General features: G+C 45.1%; 1 protein-coding gene across 1 annotated transcript in view; it reads right to left on the bottom strand.

The window, feature by feature from the left end:
* Positions 1 to 17,244, bottom strand: part of PDE11A (phosphodiesterase 11A) — a 275,983-nt gene extending 258,739 nt beyond the window's left edge. The window contains exon 1 of the mRNA XM_025216276.1: positions 16,655 to 17,244. Coding sequence (XP_025072061.1) covers positions 16,655 to 17,113 — 459 coding nt within the window. The 5' untranslated portion in view covers positions 17,114 to 17,244. The remainder of the gene's footprint in view (positions 1 to 16,654) is intronic.
* Positions 17,245 to 17,292: the final 48 nt, after the last annotated feature.

Below are 17,292 nucleotides of genomic sequence, written 5' to 3'. Positions count from 1 at the left end.
CTTTGTTATACCAGGCAATGGGCCATCAGCTGGAGTTTATGAGCCAAGAGGCTCTCGAGCCATGGATCTCGCAGCTGAAAGGGTTCTGTGGATCAGCCTACAGAGCAACCATCACAAGGTCTGGACACACGCTAGGAGCTCTGACTGGTGGGAAAGCATTGTACTGTTGACTTGGGATAATCAGCAGTGGCTCGAGACCTTCTGCATGAGCAGGGACTCATGCACCAATACATCAGTCTGATATCAGATCAGTACCAATACATTGATCTGATATCAGATTAGTACCGATATAAAGAAAATTGGCTTCATCAGAAATCGGCCCGATGGGGCCAATAAATGCCAGTGTGCGCACGCACTCAGGCAATGAGGAGCACAGTCTGCAGCATGGAGAGCTGCTTCCAGGTGGTAAGTCTGGTGTGGTGGAAGGGGAGGAGGGAGGGAAGAGGCATGGGGTGGGGGTAAATCAACACAGTAAGGGAGGGAGGGGGCAGTGGCAGGTGCTGCCCAGCTCTGGAGTAGTGGGACATGGGATGGAGGTGCAGCTTGTGGGGGGGGGGTAGCTCCTTCCACTGCTTGCACCCCAGAAGGATGGGGGCATGTTGCCTCCCAGATCTGCGCAGGGCAAGCGGGCAGGCTGGGGCTCTTCTTGCCGGGGGCTGGGCTTGGAGTGGGGGCTATGGAGGGGGCTGCAGCCACCTCACATTTCACCATAGCTCCCTCCCAGTGCTGCTGCGCACCTGGTGCAACTCTGGCTCTTCCTAGCTCTACTCCCACTTCCCCCCATGTGGGGCGCGGGATGGAGGCGTGGCTCATGGGGGGGGAACAGCTCCCTCCCAGCACCACTGCTGCTGTGCACTTGGCACAGCCCTGGCTCTTCCCAGCATGTGGGGGGAGGCTGGGGTTGAGCCAGGAAGAGCTGCAGCTGTGCTGGATATGCAGCAGCAGCAGTGGCACTGGGAGGGAGCTATGGCAAAATTTGGGGTGGCTGCAGCCCCCTCCATAGCCCCCGCTCTGAGCCCCGGGCGAGAAGAGCCCAGCTCCAGTCTGCAGCTGCAGCCCACCTGCTCACCCTGCACAGATCCAGGGGCACATTCACCCCCACCCCACGCTCCTGGGGTGCAAGCAGCGGTAGGAGCCACCCCCCCCCATGAGCTGTGCCTCCGCCCTGTGCCCTGACCCAGCTGGGCAGTGACTGCCCCTGCCTCCTCCCTCATTGCAGGAGGGGGTTGATCTGCTCCCCTCCCCTTCCACAACGGATCTACCAGCTGGAGACAGCTCTCCACGCTATATCGGAAATCGGATTGGTATTGGCCAATATGCCTCCTTAAAAATTGGATATCGGTATCGCCCCCAAAAACCTCTATCGGTGCATCCCTAATTTTTCCACAGTCTCGCTACTGTTGCTGCACATTGATTGCCAGGAGAATGTCATGCATCACCACATCACACCAGAAAAGAGGGTGGCCATAGCCATCATGAAACTGCATGGGCAACTGGTGCCACCTTAGTCGGGGGGGCACGTGCCCCCACCAGCGACCCCCCACAGCTAATCTCGCTGACCAGAGGTCTCGCTGATGGGGGTGGGGAGGTGTTACTCCACAGCCAATCATGCAGAATGGGAAGCAGAGCTCCCGAAAATGGCTGCGGCACTCCTGGAAGTGGCTGTGGCACTCTCATTCCCTGGCCGGCACTCGCAGGAAGAGCACCAGCACTCTGCCTGCCCCCCCTGCCCATCACCTATGTGGGGAGTGCGGCCTGTCAGGTGGTGCACCAGCGCTCTCAGGGTGCACGTGCACTCCCGTGCATCCCCTACGCATCGCCACTGCAAAACAGGCCACCCCCACCAGCCTCCACATCATCAGGAGCCAGCTCAGCATGGCTTCCTGCATGGCTAGGGTGGTGGTACATGAGGTATGCCAGCTGCTGCAGGACATTGTGGTGAACATGTTCATCTGCCTCCATAGCTCCTGGGAAGTTGTTGAAGGCTTCAGGGCCATGGGATTCCCTAACTGTGTGGGTACACTAGACAGCACACACATCCCAGTCCTATCCCCATCCCAGGAGAGCCGGTCATTCACCAACAGGAAGGGATTTGCCTCAAACAATTGTTCTCCTCCACGAAAGACTATAAGATTGAAGCACTGACTTCACATTGCAACAAATAGATTTAGATTACATATCAGGAAAAACTTTAAATTGGCACAAACTTAGGAGTTTTCACCTTCCTCTGCAGTATGGGGATGGTCATCTTCCTAAAATCTGTTGAATGTATTTTAGGTATTTTAGGAAACTACCTCTTGTTTTTTCAGTGACAGGACATTGATAGTGACCTGGTCCCCTTGCTCACCTGTGGCCAGTTAAAGGTTATGTTTGTTGTTATTAGAGCAATGATCTGAAGTCCTTATCTTCACATTTTAATATTTATTATTATGTTTGTTGTTTCTGAACTATGCCCGGTAGTTGTGTGTGACTGTTTGTTCCCAAAGTTTTCAAGAGCAGATTGCCTTGTCTAGGATGTTTTAGACAGGGATGATTGTGTCTTAAGCAGGGGGTTGAACTAGATGACCTCCTGAGGTCCTTTCCAGCCCTACTGTCTATAATTCAATGAAATTCTGTATGTTCCTCTTCTCCACATTTATTTTTAGATGTCAGCCCATCAATGTACAAAATACTGAATGGCTTCAGAACTGATACATCTTCAGGTCAAAGAGGTGCCCAAACTCCCATGGACTTCAGTGGATTTTTTTTACAGGTTTAAGTCTAGATTCCACAAATGCTTACTCATGTGAATAACATTACATGTTTGGCCCAAAAGGGTGAATAGACTTTTTTAAATCACTTTTTAAAAACTGCACATTTTAAAATGTTTGTATGATCAAGATCTTAGAGTTCTGATACCCTTGGTAATATCCCTGGGTAATAAGAGATAACGTTGTTAACAAATTCACTGTATGTTATTAAATGTTGTGAACAAACTCCCGGCATTTCAGTTGCAATGAGGCATTGTATATTGTTGAGCTACAATTAGACTGATTATTATATGGTGGTGTATTTGGACACAATCCTCCTCTTCTAAAAAAAGAGAGCACCTGACTTAGTTTGAGACATTTATATTTGTAATGGTTAATTATATAATACTACTATAAAATAAAAATAAAGCTAATAAGTGAGTTAATTTGTACACCTGGTCCTTTTACACACACACATACATACCCATCCCACCACACACACACACACACACTTAAAATGATATTGAGGTGGTAATTTCACCAGAAGTTTCACGGGGAATATATTATATACACAATGGCATGCAACTAAAAATTATAGAATTAACCGTCCAATCACCATAGAAAACCAAAAGCTAATAACAACTTTAAGGAGCAGACAAATATCAAGTGACAAGAAAATTGTTCCAACTGCAATTCTACAGTTCTTAGTCCTTATTCTTGTACCAGGATTCTTCATAGACTGAGAAATACAGAACGAAGCTGCTGGTTCTCAGAATCAGAAGTCAAGTCACCTTCTCAAAGCAAATTCCTATTATCATATGAGTTTTTCTGAGTGTCAATTTTTAAATAGTGCTATTTTTTCTAAGGAATCACCATCTTTAAGGCTATATTTCTGTTGGACATATTAATAAATTTACGGGATTAGCAAATTTGGGACTAACAAATCTCTGCATTATCTTTCTTATTCCAGATCTTTGGTGACCTGTTATTTCAACTATCAGTGCTAGCTTCTCCTCTGAATTCCTATTACTGACTTTTATGCTTCCTTACTTTAAGGAACATTGGCATTCAATATTCATGAGTTCTCTAATTTCTTAATTTTGATTTTTATTTTATTTTGATTCTGATTTCTTTACTCACTTGTATTTCACACTTGTTATGTGTACATATATGTATTTATTCATGTAAAGAACAAATTAACTGAAACAATTCTGCAGCATAATAAAAGAAAGGTGAATGTAAAAATTGAAAGAAATTTGTCACAACCCAGTTAAATTGTGCCCATGCCACTAAGCAAGAGATACCATTCAAATCATCTTCATTTGACGATTAAGGGTTAAAACAAACAAACAAACAAAAAAAACTTCCCTGCCAAGAAATTCCTTGAAACAAAACGCGACCGGAGTACTGTAGATAATTGGTCAGCTGAAATAAAAAGCGAGGGGAAACTATATATAATTGGTCAAAAAAATAAGCATAAGCTCCTCACACGTAGCACACACGTAACAGGTAGAGAAACCTAACCCACTACCTTGTAACTTGAAGAGACAAAGAGCTGCTGCTTGCCAAAAAATTAAAGATTCCATATAACGGTTCATGATTGGGTATCTATGTCAAACACCTCTGCCTATAAATAGTTTAACGGTTTCCGCTCAAGTCGGAGAACTCTGGGGATCTCACAGGAAACACCTGTGCTTGTCACCAGAGAGTTGGGGACTTGATCAATCCCCAATCAATCATCCCCGTCAGCATAAAATATTGACGTAGAAAGTCTTGCAAGCCGGACCGTTCGTTCCGGCGCCACGTCCGTCATTATCCCGGTGTAACCTGACTGCGTGCATGTATTCAACTCTGTAACCGAAGCTATATGCGTGTACTCAACTCTGTAACCGAAGCTGTAACGGAACAAAGGCTCGCCTGCATCGTCATCACTATCTAGGCGATGTAAGTAAACAAACTCCTGTAACCTACACATGTCTGTGCCTGGTTAATTCCACTCCATCCATCAATTACCCGCCTGCCGAGTTCGAAATGTAAACACTCTGGTGTGTGAGTCAGACAAGCTGCTGGCGGCTGCTCTGATTCACGACAAAATTTATATATCTGATTTTCACAGATGCGGACTACCCATAATTTGCATTCATGTCCACTGGAATAGTTGTTATTCAGTGTTTTTAAAACTGGTATGGAAACACATGGTTGAGACATCCATCCATACTCCACCCTGTCTTGTAGTGACATCAGAAGGGAAGAAAGTATATGAAAAAATCCCTAATGTAGCTCTAAAAATCAGTTTACTCTAATCTGTAATGATGGATAGTTAAATGCCTTAAACAGAATTAAATGGGTATTGTACAGCACCAATATATGGTACAGTTAAGACTGCTGAGATGTCTTAACTGTTCATTTACTTGCTTGAATTTTAGAATATTTTAAATTTACATCTGAGTTTCATGGGCCTGTAACTTTTAATTTATGATAGTTACAAAATCTCTTCAATGACTACAATGGGTTTTTTATCATTACATTACAGATTTATACTCTCAGCCTTAATTTCATTTTAAAACAAAATAATTTTTTGATCTGGAAAATATAGTAATGTGTATATGTGCAACTGCACATGAAAGCAATATCATATTCCTCTACGATTTTAATTCTCCCCCACCATTTCCTTCTGTCCTCTCTACTGATGTTTAACATGCTGCAAAATTGTCTTATTTAATTTTTTTCTGTATTTCATGTATTTGATGACTTTCTTATACTCATGTTTGCCGTGTTTTATGATCCTTGCTCTTTAATAAATATCATTCTGTCCTTAGAGAGAGGATTGCAATTGGCTAGTACTAAAATGAATACAACACTACCAGCTGGTGTTTGCTTCTCAAGAGATGCTGAATTAAATAATTCTTCAAATGTTTCTCTCACATTGAATTGCACCTCCCAGGATCTCTGCTGTCAATGATTTAACGCTCTTTGAAGTTGCAAGAGGCATAGTATTAATACTGATAACTAAGTTACCTTCATAACAGAGAACAGCTCTGTTTTCTTCTGTCAGAGACAGAAGAAAAGGTCTGTCCCTGACCTTCCTTCATCCAGCTGGTCTTTCCAACAAGGGAATCCCAGCCTGTAAGGCTTATACAAACAAGTGTGAGCCTTTGTAATACTACTGTGTGATGCCAAAAACCGTAATCCATGCACATTCATATTGTCAGGATCTGTACATCATAAAGAAACGCGCAGAACTGTGACAAATTGCAAAGCAATAACACGTTTCCAGTAAGCAACAAGAATTCTCTGATTTCTTTTTCCCTTACCTAGTAGCAAGTGTTCAGAGAGAAAAGCCTCTTAGAATGCCTGCTGAAAATCACTCAGAAAAGAGTTCTGATAGGGAGACAATACCCACGGAGGTTTTAATGACTTTTTAAAAACTCCAGCCTACAGATACTTGGGTTTGCTGAGTTTGGGGGCAATTTGGAAAGGAGGAAACAGAACATTGTTTGTTTTTGTTCTACTTAGATTTAATTTTGTTAACTTGTTTTTATTCACTTCTATAAAGATTTGCTTCTGTTGGAAAAAATGTCATGTTTGTTTCCTGGTTTTATTTATGCTGTTACCCCATCAGATTACAAAACATACAATTGAAATGGTCCTTGTATGATTCTCTTCTGATAGGCTTATTCCTCTTTTTTGCTCCCACCTTATTGAAAAATCACCTCTAAATGATCAGTTCCATTCTAACTTCTGTTTTTTACTATAAGACCATGTTCCTTAAAATAACTATTGAATCTATTGAATAACTATGAATCTATGAATCTATGAAAACTAACACTATGAAAAACAGAGTATAATTTTCACCAATTTTGGATCTATGGATCTCTCCATCTAAGAAAATTCTCTGTTCCCACTGATCCGAGGAAGAAGTTAAGTTGCTATCAAATTACCTCCCCAGCTAAAGTAGTATCTTTTTATACAAAACACAGTTTAATGTTTCCTATAACATTATAATTTAAAATACTGCTTTATTTACTGACTGAAGCAGGGCACTTTAAAGGAGCTAGCACACACACAGGCTGCTGGCAGGTGGGGCAGGGAGCTAAGGAGAGGCTCACATGATTGGAAGAAGGCTCAGGCTGGAGCTATATAAGCCCATAACCTGAGCCAGTCAGGGGACCTAGTCCTGCCAGCCACAGGGTTAGGAGCTCCTGTCCAGGAGAGTGTCGCAGAGCACTAAGGTGCCCTGCTCCTAAAGACGGGAAACTGGTAGGGAAGGAGCCCTAGCAGTGAGGAAGGAGCCCAGCTGTTGGTCACTAGGGCAAAAATGGAGTTAGCGACGGACCCACACCTGCTAGCGGTCAGCTGACTGAAAGGGGCAGGGCCTGGCTCCCTTATAAACCCTAGGGGCTGAGGCCAGGGGAGCAGTTCCCTGCCAGCAGCCGGGGGAGAGCGGGGGGGAAAGAGCTGTCCCTGAGCAAGCTGAGAGGACAGGCCTGACCGCAGGTACAGCCCCGAGCCGGGTAAAGGATGGAGCATCCCTGGGGTGGTTTGAGTAACATTGTTTTAGCCGGGCGGCTTCAGTTTATGTTATAGCCAAGGGGCTTGTGTTTTGTTTACTGTTTAAAACCAGTGGTTTGGGTGAGGCTATCAGGGGACGGAGGAAGCCTCGTAGGAGACCCACAGCAGTGTGGGGACCCCAGCGCCAGCAAGGGTGCAGCATTTGGGGTGCACTGACCCCAACCCCAGAAAGGGGGCAGTTGAGAAGCCCCAGAGAGGGGGGCATTTATGAGAAGTCCCAGTGCGGGCATGGTGAGCCCCAGGGAAGGGGGCAGCATTTGGGAAGCCCCAGGGAAGGGGGCAGTGAGGAGCCTCAGAGAGAGGGCGGCATTGACAAGCGCCAGAGAGGGCACAGGGTGAGACCAGGGCTGCGGAGAGCCCGCGCGCCAGAGAGGGTACAGAACAAGACAAGGCCGCACAGGGCCCAGAGAGGACAAGGGGGCCAAATTATAACATGGCCCTAACCGAACAACATCAATTCCATTGGCGAGGTGTGGGGCGTGGTAAAGGGATGGTTGGAGCCACGCATAGCCCATAAGGCTACGGTGCCCCGAAACATCCGTTGTACCATCTATCTTGGAGCAGGACCTACCAGGGGTCCGGGAATGCACGGGGTCAAAGTGTACAGCTAACCGTGACCAAGAGGGCGTGAAAGGCAGCCTCCCAATTATATATTTTGTCATCCCAAATATATATTTTGTCATCAAAGACGTGGCGGGCGAGGATCAAGGGTGCCCATTGGGCCAACTTGGCACGGTAAGGGGGCCTTGGGGAGATCACGGCCATCCTACTGGACCCACACCGTGACAGAGAGCTATCCAGGGATGCTGGACTGACTGCTTTGCTGCCAGCAGGAGCCATGAGACAGGTGGAGCTCACAAGGACCCCAGGCTGGAAGGTATGTCAGCACAAAGGGGTGAAGGAAGGTTTTCCCTCTTAAAGGGGCAGAGGGCTGTTCCCCCTTTTGGTGTTTATGTTATAGCCCAAGGGTTTATGGTTTGAGTTAAAGTTTTATGCTGATGGTTTCAGTTTGGACCATAGGTGCAGTACACACAGGTCCCATTAGTGCTCAAATGGCATGCAATAACCACTGAGCCCTGCCAGGGGCAGGCTCAAGGCACAAGTAGCTGTTGAGCCTGCAGTGGGTAGAGTGTAAGGCTACAGGTTCAGACAGGGTCCAGGGACCTGGTGCCTGAAAGGGGTGCAGCCAGACAGGGGGCTGGGGCCTGGTGTCCTAAAGGGCCAAACATCATTACAGTAACACTGCAAGGCTTGGGGTATGGTATAGGGGAGGTTTTAAAGCCAACAATTAGTCCCTAAGGCTTTAGCTGCCCTGCAGCAGCACAGCCATAGAGAGGCCCAGCAAGAGGCCTGGGAACAGTAAAGGCCAGTAGGGATCCAGTTGGATTGGGGCCATGTGAAAGCCTGTAGGCAGCCTCCCTATGATCATTACTATTACATCAAGGTGTGGTGGGCGAGAAGGGAAGGTGCTCTAGGGGCAGAACAGGGCATGGTTGCAGAGCCAGCGGGAGGTGTCACAGCTATCCCTGGGATCCCAACACGCCCCGCTACTGTACAAAGTCAGAGTAAGATTGAAACAATCAGTTATCAAGGCTGAAAAGCAGGAAAACTGAGAAAAAGGGATAACACCTATCTGAAACTTTAAATTGCTGAAAGTAACTGAAACATTTTAAATAAAATGATTAAAGGATTGCAAATGATTTTTCATGTCACTTCTGTTGCTCTGTCTATATATTTATAATGCATTAATTCATAGGCAAATCTAGGCTCGCTGCACAGCTTGGCTGGAATGGGATAGGAGCAGCTCTGGAGGTCTGACCTCCCATCCCCCCAATCAGCCAGGGACAATGGCAGTGGTGGACAGGGGAGGGGGAGAATGGGAAAGAAGGGGAGGTGCCACTGAGCAAGAAGGGCAAGGGAAGGCAAGCTGAGAGGAGCGGGGAGGGGGGATTCTTACCCACTGGGAATTAAAGTCCTCAGCTACTGCTTCTGCACCATGGTCCAAAAAGGGGTGGAGGGTGTAATTGTGAACTGCACCCACTCTGGTTCTGCCCCTGGACTAGTTAACTTAATACAGTGGTTCTCATTCTTTTTGGACTCAAGGCACCCCTCCATAACTTGTCAACTGACTGGCACCCAATTTCAAAACTAATTTATATCTCTCTTTGCAGATAGGCTGGGCAGTGCAGGTGGGGGGTCACCCTGGCAGGGACAAGCCTGAGCCTGTGCTTATCTGTTCATCACCCCTTCACATCTTGAGGAATCAAAGAATCTGGCAGTACCCCGGGGTGCCACATCACCCTGGCTGAGAATCACTGCTGTAATGGCTGAGTGCAAAACTTCATACACATGATATATTAAGATGGCAGTTCTTCCTGTGGTTTTTTCTGCCTTGTTTTTATTAGAGAGACAAGTCAAGACTTCCCAGTTATTGCTTGAAGGCCTAGAGAACCAGAGTTAAGATAAATGAAGTGTGAGTTGCAGTTTCTCCTGTGCTTGCCTAAAGAAAAGGTATGCTGAATCTGAGGACTTTTTGATAAACAAACGCATTATCAGCATAAAGCAAGCTGTTGATCGTCGTTATCAAGTGGTAAGATGCCTAACTCTCAAGGAAGATAACAAGAATTGAGTTCAATACCTTGCTGCACTAGGTCCTGATTTCCTTACTGATTAAAACAATCTGATTCTGAAAACATTCTCATTTAGGAGACTTGGCAATCTTACAGCAAAGTAGTTAAGAATATAGGATGTTCCAAGAAATTTGAATGAAAAATTGTTACCTACTTTCTGTTCTAATTGCAATATTCTCCAATAAACACAAACTGCTAGAACAATCTTACTGATACAAGCCATCCCAGTGTCAATGGCCAAGGGACATATATGTTTTAAACTAAATCTGGCTAAAAGTCCCACTTAGTGATACCAGTAAAGTTGGTAAGATTAGAATCCTAAACTGACAGAATGAATGTATATGCACTGAAAATATCTTCATGCAAGTTTTAAAATTTTTACTAGCACAAACTTTTTATCAGCCGCCTGTATCCATAATGATATAGCTCAAAATTGACAATTGTCTTTAGTTTTTCTGCTGATATACCTTTTAAAGTCTTGCTTCCAGTCAAAACAGATGATATTGTGCTTTAATTACTAATGCTTTGTCTTAAAATGGAACATAATGAAGAAAAATCATATCATAGAACTAGAATGTATGTCAGCAGGATTCTCATACTCACCATATGCTAAAATTTGCCATTCTGTGCTGCTGCTGACCTATAAAATGTTTGTTTAATATTTGTTAAACATCATAAATCAACTTGCCTTGTGGAATTACAGAGCCAGTTAATTATTTATTATTTCATATTAAAAACTTGATTACTATTCAATCCTCAAATTAATTTATAGTTAATTCTGGTCATGATCTTACAAAACATTATACATGTATGTAGACTCCTTGACATAAATGGGATTGCTTGTATGAGTAAGGATTTGAATGTCTGACCCAATAACAGTAATATCCACCAGAATTATTCATATATAGCCCCCACCTATTACTTGATTTCATTTCTTGTTACTTTCCCTCTTTTAGAAAAGGGCATTTACAGTGAAAATATTATATCATCTTTGAAAACACTACTGGAAGTCCCTTACAAACTAGTGGAACTAACAGAGCTCTGGATAGGCACAGCAGGATGCAGGACTGTGGCTTACAATATTACCCTCAAACTTACACGGCTATGATCACTTTTAACTCCCATTGACTTAAGTAGTAGTTAAAGATATTGTGTATATAATAAGAGCAATCTCCACTAAGTCAACTGAAATACTTCCCATGATTTCAGCTGATATTTATTTAATCAGGCCCGATGAGGAAAAGATGTTGGATAAACCTCCCAAATGATTGTGGGATATTTTCTGTAACCCAGTTGAATGGTATAAGGAGAATATCTTTGTTTCTTTATAAACACCTTGGTTTATGTTCTGAAACACTTTAAATTAAGCTGTGGGTGTTCATCTCGTATCTCTTACAAGAAAACACCTGAGCAACTTCAAAGTTGTCATTCTCCCCAAAATACAAAAGACTTACAGTATCATCCCTTTTTTTCCATCTCCATCTGTCAACTGATAATGCTACCCAATTATAAATTTTCACTTCACAGGTGGTCAATCTGCACCATTATTAGCAACATTAACAAAAATCCTATCACATTTGTATTAATTTTTAAAGTAATCTATTGTGAATGCTAACAATCACCTGAAATGGAACATCTGTCACTTGTCTATGGACATATAACCAAAACTCTTTAGAGCTCTTTATTCTTGACAATATTAAATTGAGTAGGCCTACTCTTTCCTCACAGATACACAATGATCATGTGTGCGCCAGGTACAAGAAGGTAAACTGTGCTAACTCACAAGCATACAGGTTAAACAAAAGAGAAACCACACCCATTCTCAAACAAAACCCTTATTAAGATCAAAGGACCTGAAGTTCTTCTCACATGAAAAGTAGTCAAAAGTAATGCCACTGAATTCAATGGAACTGCACCAGTATAAATCCAAAATAGTAAGCAGGGAACTGATCTCAAGATCTTTTCCACCTATGACTAAGCACAGATTTGCAATTTTAACACTTAAAAAAGTGTGTTATAAAATTTTAGTCTGATCACTGTGGAAAATAGAACCCAGTCATAAGAAACAATACAAAATAAATATTAATCAGATGGTTAATGGAAAAGCCTTGATTGCATTTCTTCATTTTCTTTCACAAACAACTGTGACAGAGCAGCTTTGGTGCCTGTCACTTTAAGGGCTTTGAGTGGCAGCAAGGCAGTCAGCAGGTGCAGGCCAGCCCTGATGAGGCAGTCACATGACCCAGTGAGAGCCATTGTGATTGGAGGAGGAGGCTAAGCGGACTCTGTTTTAGCTCAGGCCCTCAAAGCTGACCAAGCAGTCTGTTGTTGGCAGCTGACAGAACAACAGCCAGCTGAGTGACTACTCAAGAACACTTTGGAGTTAAGGGCAGGAGCTATGGGGATGGCAGGAGGCTCCTGGTCCTGGGTATGACTTGAAACTGCACTCTGCTGGGGAATGATGGCCTGGTAGGGCTGCCTGTGGCAGGGCAGCTCCCCAGAAATGCCAGGCCAGTTGCCTCCCCAGGGAAAGGTGGGTAGGGGTGCCTTATAACCCTAGCCCCCACTACCCAGTGGTGATAGAACAGACAGCGGGGCCAGGCACGCCAAGGGAAAGGCACCCGAGTCCCTGGGGATATAAAACCCCAAGCCCCAGGAAGGGGGCATAAAGTTAGCTTCAGTGAAGGGGTAGAGAATGTCCCCAGAAAGGGGGGCAGGAAGAGCCTGGTGCCTGGTGAAGGGCTAGTGGCTAGAGTTGGCCTAGAGTTAGGTACAAGAACTGTTACCCACAGAGTAGGCTGCAGGAGGCACCCAAAGGGCTGAGGGGGGATCGCCCAGAGTGGAAGTAGGTAAGCCTGATGGCCCGAAGGGGCTGCTAAAGAGGAGCAGGGTAGGTTGTCCCAGTGAGGGGCAGTATGAAATAGGCCCTGTGAGAGGGGGCAGAATGTATGTGTAGTGTGTGAGAGGCCCAGCAAGGGACAGAGTTTGGCTTGGCCTCTGGCCAGAGCAACTAGTAACTTTCCATGTGTCTCATGCCTTGCAGATGGCAGGGTTAGAGTCATGTGTAGACCCCATGGCATCGGGGCATTAAATGGGCAGCCTCCTGCTTATTTCATCTTGTATTATTGAACAGCAAGTCGTGGCAGGAGAGACAGGGTGGACTACCCTAGACAGAGGGGTGGGCCAGCACTGTGACCGGCCACATGATCTTCCTCGTCACACTAACAAACCAACTAGCCACAGTAAATTATTTGAATGGGAATTTTTACAGTAAGCAAAAAAACAAAACAAAACCAAAAAAAGGAACAGGAGAAAGATTAAAAAAAGAACTCAGTCCTTCACTCCTAGGAAATCTTCTCATCAGTAGCACTCTCACCTCCTGCAAAAGAAGAAAATGGAGCTGTCCAACATTTTGAAGAACAGGGAAAACAGAATATGTAATGAGTGCAAAGGCCCTAACACCAGCAAACTACCTTTTAGATTCTATGCATGCTCAAAATGACTGAAATACATATTCAGTTTTATTTTCCTCATGTTGCATCCCTTTTAAATCCAAACCAGTGTCAATGGTAAGGAAAGAGGAGAGGGATACATGGATAGAGGAAGCGGGTACCACTTTAAATGGTAGAGCTGGATCAGAAATAGATGGCTTTGGGAAACAGATAATGGAGAGAAGGAAGAAAAACAATTATAGAACATACAAGATGAGAGCAACACTTAGCTTCAGTTATTTTGCTTCCTAAGTCACTTTCGTTTCTTCTAACCTCTGCCTATTCTTTCACTTCAGCTTGTAAAGTCTCTGGGCCAGAAGTTCTTTCAGCCTAGGTTTATGAGTTGCCTAGCATACTTAGTTACTTGACAAATGATAAATAATTGTTCAATTCAAATCACAAAAATTAATCTTGACTTTCCTGTATTTAAAAGCAAATCCACACTCAGTTCTTAACTGTCCAAGTGTCTTCTCTGCACGGTTTACTAGCCAGTGCTATAAACTATTTTTGTTATTATGTGTTATGTCATTTTAGGGCAAGGTTAGACACTGGGAAAATGTTTATCATGCTACAGGGTACAACCTTAATATAATGAACTGCCATGGGACTAGAAGAAAATTTCATAAAAAGGTATTTGCTTTAACACAGTTAATCAATTTGCTGTCATAATAATGGGGAAAAAAAACAGTTCCTGCTGTCGGGATTGTTGAAACCAAGGGTTTGTTATAAGCAGAGTTGTTATAGTGAGATTGTACTGTAGTTAAATGTTGAAGTCTCTGATCGTGGAGACAGATACATCAATGCTATGTATTTCTCTGACCTAAATGTGACAGTCAGTTTTTACATGTGGCAAAAATGAAAAATGAGACAAATAACAGGTAAGGCACGAAAGCTGAAGTGACGTGATTCTTTGCTTCTAAATATCTTTTTATTTCTGATAGGAACTCACAAAAACGAATGCTAAAGATAATACATAGGTCTGAGAAGGAGAGAAATGAATGTTGATCTAATAAAATGAATAAGCTGCCTTGTACTTAAGTACAACCAGGATGCATCCAAGCCCTTTTGAAATCAGTGGAAGTTTGTTTTTTTTTAATTGCTTTCACTGCAGCCAGGGTTTCATGTTTAGTGTTCAAAGTAAATTAATCCACGGAGAAAGTCCTTGTAAAAGGAGACAGGATTCGTTATCATATTCCCCAGGAAAGGTTTTAAAAAACATGCCAGAAAGTCAAAATTGGGCACATTTTGCAAAGATCAAAATATATACCGCAGTTACTCAAATCTAAGATGACCCTGAATTTAGGATGACCTTCCCTCCCAATTATTAGATACTATATATGGACAATTTATCAATTTGTTACAATTATTCTAATTATTGGAGAGTCATCTTTCATTCATTCCTCCCACTGCTGCAGTGGGGAGGCAGGTGGTATGCGGAGGTCAGGCAGCTTGCCCCTGCTTGTGCCTTCCCCCCCCAGCTTCTGCTTACACCCTTCCCCCAGCCTCTGTTCCATCCCCATTCTAATCTGTCCCAAGCCCAGCCTCTACCACTTTTCCTGGCTGGGCTGGGGCCATGCTCAGAACTCCAGGCTGCAGTGTGAACTGAGCCTGCTAGCACGAAGCAAAGGTAAGGGGGGAGGCAGAGGGGCAGGCACAGGAGTGAAGCCTGGAATTGTTGGGGGGGGAGAAAAGGCTGCAGGGGGGGAGATGGTGGGGTGCAGAGGTAGCAGAGAGGGGAGAGCAAGAGAGAAGGTGGCTATGGCCTCAACCTCAGGTAGGGGCTGGAGCCTGAGCCACAGCAGCCACCTGCCCCTACCCCACCACCACCCTCATATGTGAATCTAAGGAGATACTTTTTCCCCACCACGTTAAATGTGCTGGGAGGGAGGGGGAGGGAAACCCTGTCCTAGAATTGAATAAATATGATACTTCCTGAAAACACTTTATCTTTAGATTGGTTTGATAGGCAGGGAAGGTTAACTTGGAGAGAAATAATAAAAATAATATTCACTTTAATACCATTTCTCATCAGAAGATTTTGAAGCATGTTATAAATGTGAATTAAAGCTTAAAAAATCCCTGTAAGGTACAAAACATTAGTTGTACTCCTTTTACAATCATTTAAGCCAGCTGTGCCAGCTCCCCCAAATCTTGTTTAAATGAAGATCAGAAAGACCCACAATCTTATGTCTATGAAACAGTCAGAGTTCCTAGACGAGGTCCTGGCTCACGAAATAGTCATAGTTCCTAAATCCAGCTTGAAGAACCCTCAACACATAATCACATTGCGGTAACATGTCATGTTGCTCTGACGTAATGTTGCTGCAATACGTTACTATGATTTCTTAGGCTTTGGATGCGAGAAGACTACATCTAACAAAAGAGGAAAGGATTTCTTAGGGTGATATCTTTTATTGGACCAACTGGGTTGTTGGGACAGACTTAGACAAGCTTTTGAATGCAAGATATTCTTCATCAAGTCTATCCCAACAACCCAGTTGGTCCAATAAAAGATATCGCCCTAAGAAATGCTTGCCACTTGTATAATTTCTGGACCGTCATGGCTACACTATCACTCTTATGCTACCACTGTGACTCTCAGCCAGGGTGCTACAGACCCCTGGAGTGCCTTGAGATCCTTTCAAGGGTGCCATACAATGTTAGCCGTCAGGTTTACAAACATGACCCACAAGACAAACCTGGAGACTTCAAACAGAAATTCACAGTTGTTGTCTTTCTGAGTTCTTAGCAACAGAAACAACTGCTCCATTATTTTTCAGTAGGCAAAAAAAGTGAAAAACTAAGAGCTGGCATTTTCCAAGGGGTGCCTTGAGTCTATCCAGGGGCTCCTAGAGTCTATCCAGAGGTGCTTCAAGTCTAAAAAGATTGAGAACCACTGCATTACCAAGGCAAAAGAGGTCCATTCAAAAACTGAAGGAAGGCACAGTGTAGCTGAGTGGTCTGCCCTGCCACAGAGTGGCAAGCCAGGACCTTGTGATTGATCTAAGGATCTGATCAAGAGCTCAGTAGCTAGAGGCCTCCGGGATTTCCACTTAGCTTCTTAGCCCTAGAGAGAGGCCTATCCAGACCCACAGCATGGGGGTGAGCCAGCAAGGGGGAGGGGATCACCCTTCTCTGCTCCCTGTGTGGTAAAGGGCAGGGCATCAGACACAGCAGGACATGCACCAAGTTTGCAAGTCTCTGCACACACACTCAGGGCGGGCAGGCCTACCTGGTAGGCATCGGGAATGTTGACTGTCTCGCCGTGCTCCGCCACGTAGCCGATGATGCCCTTGCCCCAGGGCACCTGCACCTCATTGCAGTTCTCGGTGCTGCAGCAGGGCAGCAGCGGGGTCCCTGCATGCACGTCGAAGACCTTGGACACCAGGCTCTTCTTGCCTGCCGCGGCGCCCTCCACCAGGAAGAGGGAGCCGCGGTCCGCGTCCACCAGCAGGCAAACGAAGATGAGGATCTTGTAGCTGAGGCTGGTGAGGTCCAGGTCGTTGGAGACGTCCTTGACCAGCTCGAGGAAGAACTGCCGCTCGTTGTGCTCCTTGAGGTGGCGCTTGTAGTCCAGCGCGCTGGGCGGGTACTGGGGCAGGCTGACGCGGGACTCGAGCAGGGCGCTGAGGATGTGCGCCGTGGTGGGCGGCAGGGAGCTGGCCTTGCGCAGCAGCGCGCGGCGCCTCATGCTGCTCAGCGGCTCCTGGGCCCGGCCATGCACGTGCTCGTCGTAGGTGCGGTTGACCGGGATGGCCTTGGAGCGGGCGAAGCTCTGGCGCAGCTCCTTCTGCGACGCCCTCCGCTGCAGCTCGCCCGCCTCCCCGGCCCAGACGCTGCTCCCGCGCTCCTCCGCACCGCCGGGGCCGG

This window comes from Alligator sinensis, unplaced genomic scaffold, assembly GCF_000455745.1.
Source record: "Alligator sinensis unplaced genomic scaffold, ASM45574v1 scaffold173_2, whole genome shotgun sequence".
NCBI lineage: Eukaryota > Metazoa > Chordata > Crocodylia > Alligatoridae > Alligator > Alligator sinensis.
This window is presented reverse-complemented; position numbering and strand designations above follow the sequence as displayed.